Source organism: Lycium barbarum, chromosome 10 (genome assembly GCF_019175385.1).
Source record: "Lycium barbarum isolate Lr01 chromosome 10, ASM1917538v2, whole genome shotgun sequence".
NCBI lineage: Eukaryota > Viridiplantae > Streptophyta > Magnoliopsida > Solanales > Solanaceae > Lycium > Lycium barbarum.
The window spans coordinates 103,150,678-103,157,663 of record NC_083346.1 but is presented as its reverse complement, the minus strand read 5'-3'; the positions used below and the strand labels follow the sequence as shown (position 1 = coordinate 103,157,663).

Sequence of the window (6,986 nt, the reverse complement as noted above, 5' to 3'; positions counted from 1 at the left end):
CTATTGTGAATTTTATGGCTCAATAAAATCAAACTCAACCAGCACTTGATGTCACGACCCAAACCGATGAGTCGTGACGAGTGTCTGGCCTCTAGTGACCAAACACCCCTATACTTGCATCTGGACAATTATGAACATCAAGGGCCCATAAGTAACTCAAACTGATCTCATACTGCCTTATGAAAGGGTGACCTCATGAACTCTGCATAATCTGAATATATAATACATGCTGAAAGAACAGTGCAAGCCAACTAGGCCGCTACATATACTGTACACAAAAGAATAGAAGCCGACAAGGCTACGTCATCTGTCAAATACATAGAACTGTCTACAGACCACTACTGGAGTAATAAGTTGTAGAAAGGATGGGACAGGGCCCCGTCATACCCATATGCATATACATCTCAAAAAAATGGCATACCAAAATAGACTGCAGCTCCGGATCAAATAGAGCGCACTGACCACTGCTGCATGTAGAGTTCCTACTGAACTGGACCACCTGTCTGTCTACCTGAACCTGCGGGTATGAATGCAACCCCCCGATCAATAGGGGAGTTAGTACGAATAATGTACTGAATATATAAGGCATAAGAATCATGAACAGAATCTGAAACTCAAAAAGCCAAACTGGCGGTCTGCATAGATTTGTATGAACAAGTATTTGTAAGTATTTGCATAAATCTGTATAACTGACAGTGCCTCTGTGGGCACACAATCTGCATGCTCTCAATGATAATCTGCTCATGTATATAAATAAATGTCATAGTGCTGAGGAACATTCAGCCCGATCCATATATCATATAATAATGTCAAGGAACGTACGGCCCAATCCATATATCATATAATAATGCTGAGGAACGTACGGCCCGATCCATATACAATAGTGCCGAGGAATATACGGCCCGATCCATATATCATCATCAAGGTGCACCAGCTGATCAGGTGGTAATGCGTATACAACGCCTATACATTTCCCCATATACATATAATATACGCGTATATAATGCCTTCTGGTCATGGGTCAATATGCATATATATATATATGAATGCAATGCATAACTGAAATGTATACATAGACTCTTGGAGTGACATAGGGTCATATTACCTCCGATGGACAACCTTTGAGTAACATCATTAACATAAATAATCTCAAGACCCATGAATAGAAGGAGCAGTCATGCGGGGTATAGGAACATCAAAGACTGAAGATACTCCTAGTGCTTCTAAGAGTAGAGTAACATGAAAGTTCGTTTAATCGCTTGTTGGCTCATAATATAGGATCATGCAAAAATGAAGAAGGAATAGCCTTAACATACCTTATCGCCTTCCTAATCACTTAACGTTCTCCTTCCAAGTTCACAATGTTACACCTCGTAGTCTTGTACGTGAAATCTATTAGGCGTTAGTTGTTTAAGCCTAGACGTGGAGCATTCCCTAGGATATGGGAGATTGTATGCATCTATCTCATGGTTACGAGGGTTTAAGTTCATATAATAAGTTATGGAAGACTCTAGGACCAAGCAAATCAAGGAAAATAAGTTTGTCGAAAATTTGAAATAGAATTTTGAGTCAACTTTGGAGGGGTATATCTCCATGTATATTAAGAGTTTTAAGGTGTTTCAAAATCCTAAAATGAAGTTCGTCGAGTCTAGTTTTTAGTGCAACAAACGTTCGTTGAGAAGAGATCCGAGTAGAGAATTATGGGAGTTACAAAGTGAGCTGACAAAGCAGTAACATGGCTGCTACAGTACCGCTACAGTACGGATATAGTACTGCCGACTTAGCCACTATAAAAAGGGGTTAAAACCCCATTTTTCTTCATCAAACTTCTCCAAAACATTCCAGAAAATTCAGCACATAAAAAGGGCTCTTATACCACATAGAAGTGAGGATTTGAGCAAATTTTAAGCTACGGAATACTAATCGAAGTCCGGACAACGTATAGTCACGATTATAATTTCATTTTATGTTGGAGTTAGCTTGGGAACAAGTGAATATTGAAGATCTTGCTACTTTAGTAAATATAAGGTATGAGTCATTGAATCATTTTCTTTATCAACATTTATTAAGGAATATTTGCAAGAATAAAAGTTATAGTTTGTTGTGTTGATGTTGTTGGCTATGGATTGAGGTTTGATGAAAATATATATATTTATCTTGTATAATATTGAGGATGTTTTTGTTGATGTTGTTGGTATTGTTTGGGAGTTGTTTTGGTATTTGGAGGAAGTCGATGATATAGGGGAGATGTTGCCCAAATTTTCGTGACCCAAATTATACTTCCATAAATTAGTGCTTATAAGTTGATGGAAATATGATGAAAGTATGATTAATGATATACTTCTCGATATATAGGCTCGAGTGAAGGGAAAGCTTCGGTGTAAGGAATTCTTTAAGTGGTGGCTTGACGGATAAGGTATGTAAAGTGTTCGTTTCCCCTTTTTCTTTGGCACGAATCCAACGAGAACATAAACATGAGCGTTCCATAACAAATCCACTCTATTCCCATGCTTTGTATTTCAAATCTTAATATCTTGTTATTTTAACGATTCTTAAAGTATGATTTTACTTATCATCATCGATTACTCCTTTGGACCCGATACGAATTCCATAAGCTATTCGGAGGCTACCGACCTTATGTCACTCCGAAAGGCCAAGATCAGATCATGGACTTCTCATCCAAAATCAGCTCCAGGATCAGGCTTTCCTTCCGCATCGCGGAAGGAAAGTGGAGTCCTGCGCAGGAGGCCTCAGGACATTGCGGATGCGGAAGGAAAGCGGAGTCCTGCGCAGCCTTCCCGGTTCGGACCAACAATGGTATATGCATATAAATAACTGTAATGCACTACTTTACTACACAGGTCAGATTATTGGCTTCTCATGCATTGTATATATATAAATGTATTGCACTATTTTACTACACCGTGCCGCGCTATAGTCGGCCGGGCATGGCGCGTAGATGCGTACACTACTGCAGTGGGCATGTTATGATATCACCCCGGACGCGGGATAATGATGATAACACCGAGCCTTAATGGTCGGGCATGATTTTACACATATAACACCGAGCCTTATGGACGGGCATGGATACTATCTATTACGTATATATATATATATATATATATATATATATATATATATATATATATATAAGCATACCAATGATTTTATCATGCATTGTATTTTGTGCTACTTCCATATGTTCGGTTTTCTTTTGCCTATATTAATGTCACATTTTATCTTAATTATGTTGTTACCCTCCTGCCTTACATACTCAGTACTTTTATCCGCACTGACGTCCCATTGCCCGGGACGCTGCATTTCGTGCTGCAGGCTCTATCAGAATCATCGAAGAGCAACCGTAGTAGGATTTTCCAGCTTCAGCGGTGTTAGCAAGTGCCACTACTCCGGGCTTGCTATCTTTTGGGTACTTTTCTGTTAGTATAATATATGTTCATATGTATACTCTTAGAGGCTCATGGACATTGTGGGATATGTAAATGCTATATATGGCCTTGTCGGCCTTGTTTTGGCTTCTTGATATTTTTCTGATAGCCTTCTCGGCTTTACGATATACTTTATGTTGTAGCGACCTTGCCAGTCCGCAGATGTACATATGTGTTGAATTATCGAATATTTCTATGTTGGCCCTTTTCCGTGAGCAGCTGTTCTTTGAGTTATGGTATGGAATGTCCAAGTAGGTTAAGTCAGGTGACTTCCGGCCTACGAGTCGGAGCCTGTTATACTCCTCGTTGGGGGTGTGACACACAAAGTCTACCTTCAAGAGGAATTACACTAAGGTTAAGTCTAGGAAACATGTTTAAGTTCAAATTAGAGCAACTAAGAGCTAACAAAAATTGGGCAGCACTTCCCAAAACAACTCCCACCAAATGACAAAACAATTCCCAAACAACAATAACAACATCCATAATATCATAATCAAGAAGTTATATTCAATTAAATCCCAAGATATCCAAAAATCCCCTTTTTAAGTTCACTCACAGTCATCTTCTTCATTACACCATCCATGGTTTCTCTACTTTAGTTCTTTTCCTCTCTAAGGAGTACTAAACCTTTACATCAACTCAACCATAAGAATAATATGTAAAACATACCTTACAATCAAAGAACTTCACCTCACTCAACTTCCTCTAAGCTCAAGTTCACCACAACTTTGAATAGAAACAAAAACCATCACCCTCCTTAGATTACCTTAAGCTCTTGATGTTGATCTTCTCTCTTGATGATATGAAAAGGTGTGAAGGGTTAGGGAACCTTCAAAAGCTCTAAAGAAGACTCTATAAAGGTAGGGAAATAAGTGAGAGAAGGCGGAAATGAGTTTGGGGTCGTTTGGGTTTTTAAAAGATGTCCAAATCACACCCCGACCAACTTTGCGAAGAGTATGCGGCTTAGTACACTTAGTGTGCGGCTGCACACTCCACCCTGGGGAGATCCTTGGGAATTAAGGCCAGCCATTTTGGAAAGTTGGTGTGCAGTGTGCGGGTCAGCACATTGAGTGTGCGACCGCACACTGCTCACTTTCTCTCGATTTCGCGAAAATGCGATCTTTCCGATTCATTTGATCTCCAATCCTTATGGAACCTTCTTATTAGTTGTATAAAACTTCATTAACTATCTAAGGAGCCTTATATATCTCCCTAAAGGTGATTCTAGGCAAAGCATAGCTCAAAGGATGCGAAATTTCCCAAAACATGGCTCAACCTTAACTTTCTCTGACGAACTTACTTATTTTGCCTCAAATGCCTTTGGAATCTTAATTAGAATCATCAAACATACTTCTTAACCTTACAAGGGCTTCATGTCCACTTTAGTTTTACATTGGCATGCTCATAATGCGAGCGACACGAAATTCCAAGAAGTAACACTTGAATTTCTTTTTTGCAAGAAGAAGGTGCTCGGGATTCATACCTGAATGACTCGCCTTTTTCGGATTGATGCTCTCATTTTTCTTGAAAGGAAATTTAATGAAGAACTCTTCATTTTTCCACAACGGGTTGGCGCATTTGGTCATGAATTCAGTGTGGGATTTTGCGCAAGACTGTTGCGCAATTTACAACCCAATTTCCCTCACATGATTCTCTTTAGTGAGCTGGAACAATCTTGGAAATGCATAATAAGCATGCATTGTTTTTTAAATTCTATCCCATTGGCTCTGATATGGAGCTTATCATGCAACATCCTGTAAATGTCAAAACCAATAATTAAGTTCTTACCTGGAACGTCCGAACCAATTAATTTGGTCCTGTGCTTCAGTCCTAGAAAGAACTCAATGGTGATCAGGTGCTTTGTGATGACAGTTATGGTCAGAATTCCATTTGAGGAATTCTTGAAGTATGGCACCCAATACTCATCGGGAGAAACTGCTGGATTAATGAGCGATGAGGCCGCTCCTATATCAAAGAAAGCTGTCACATGTGTTGGTTTGTCCCACTTGGATGCGTAGACTTTAATTTCTACCTGTGGGATCACTGTGATGCTGTTGATCTCCTCTTTCACCTGTGGTTTAGAATCTGAAATTTGGTAATAATTATCACCATATTCCTCATAAACATCAAGTGAAAAGGGAGTTTCCTCCGTAGGCTCACCTTCAATGGAGAAGACTGATTCTAGATCATCGTCTTCGCTGAAATGAACACTTGTATAATCTGCAATTTCAGAAAAAAGATTCATGGATTTTTTAGACTGAGGGCAATTACGCGCAAAATATCCTATTTTATAATAAATAAAACAGGCTCTATTTCTTCTTGCATCGCTCGGCCTTCTTCTTACATATTTTGTTCTTTTCCTGAACCTAGACCTGTCACCTGAAACTTGTGGCAACTTGAATCTTTTGAATTTCTTTCTCGATGCCTGGCATGAGCAATTTCTTCTTCCTGATCCTATGATCAAATCTGTCCTGCCACAAGCTCTAGCAAGTGCTGGATCACTTTTCATTATCTGTTTCATAGCAGATTTCTTTGCACAAATATCATCAAGAGCATAAAAAATAACTTGCCGAATGTAACCAATATGTGGAGCAGTAATTGACTAGTATTTTTCCTCTGTGTTGCTCATGGTTCTAGCAGCCAATATTTTTGGTCTGGACGAAATTAAAGCTTGTTTTAAATTACTATCCTCACCAAGCTCAAAAAATATTTGAGACCAATCAAAAGAATGATTTCTTCAATTTGTAGAGGCAATTTGTAAAGAGTGGGACCACTAGAAAACCTATTCACGTGAATTGGTTTTGCAACTTCTTGTTGCGGCCTAATATTCTTCTCTCTTCGATTATCATTTTCCTTATCTTTATTTCTTTCTTTTTCGTTTTTCCTTTTATTTTATTTTAATCTTAATTAATTATTTTGCTCCACAGTTTGCACAAGTGCATCATGCGTGCTCTAACGGAATATTCCCCAGTGAATGCCATTTTCCTGGTGCTTCTTCCTGGGGAATCATATTTTGGTTACACTTCTCGGTATCTTAGGAAACCAATCCACATGTTTGGACTAGATAAGCTACAGTTGATATTTTTTTTATCATGAAGATAAGCTAGGTTGATTAAAGGACTATTCCCTCGCTTCTGCTTTTTAATTTGAGTTCCAAAATTAACACTGGAACTTAAAGCTATGGTGATAACAAGGAAATCTGCCGGGAGAATGAATTAAAAAGGACAAATAAGTTTAACAATTGAGTGGGAGTCCTTCAAATTTTAAATATTAGATAGGAATGACAAATAAGTGGTTAGTGTTAATGAGGTCAAACCTCGTTAAAAAGACTTTTCCCAGCAGCAGCAGTCCCAAACTTTACTTGTTTATACTTTAACCCCATCAAAATTAAAAATTATCCCAAAAAAATAATTCTTCCATTGTTGAGTTGTGAAGATTTTTGGTTATAAATTTGTGATTGAAATTCGAAAATAATTGGTGAATTGTTGCATAATTAAGTAGATATTATTTATTTGTGCTTAAATAGGTTGTTAAAACACT

The 6,986-nt window shown here is 38.3% G+C and overlaps 1 protein-coding gene across 3 annotated transcripts; it reads right to left on the bottom strand.

Moving 5' to 3' along the window:
* Window positions 1–234: 234 nt before the first annotated feature.
* Window positions 235–6,767, bottom strand: LOC132616122 (uncharacterized). 3 transcript variants are annotated; one of them, XR_009573000.1, is made up of 4 exons: window positions 5,791–6,767; window positions 5,607–5,666; window positions 5,235–5,531; window positions 235–517 (listed from the first exon to the last, which is right to left on the bottom strand). XR_009573000.1 is itself a non-coding variant. In XM_060330717.1 (3 exons), the coding sequence occupies exons 1-3, from the start codon at window positions 5,965–5,967 to the stop codon at window positions 483–485; spliced, it is 693 nt and encodes a 230-aa protein (XP_060186700.1). In that variant the 5' UTR covers window positions 5,968–6,767; the 3' UTR covers window positions 235–482. The 3 variants fall into 3 exon arrangements, 2 of the variants coding, with proteins under 2 accessions (XP_060186700.1, XP_060186699.1); XM_060330717.1 differs by having other exon boundaries at window positions 5,607–6,767; XM_060330716.1 differs by lacking the exon at window positions 235–517 and having other exon boundaries at window positions 3,138–5,531; window positions 5,607–6,767.
* Between the last annotated feature and the right edge of the window lie 219 nt (window positions 6,768–6,986).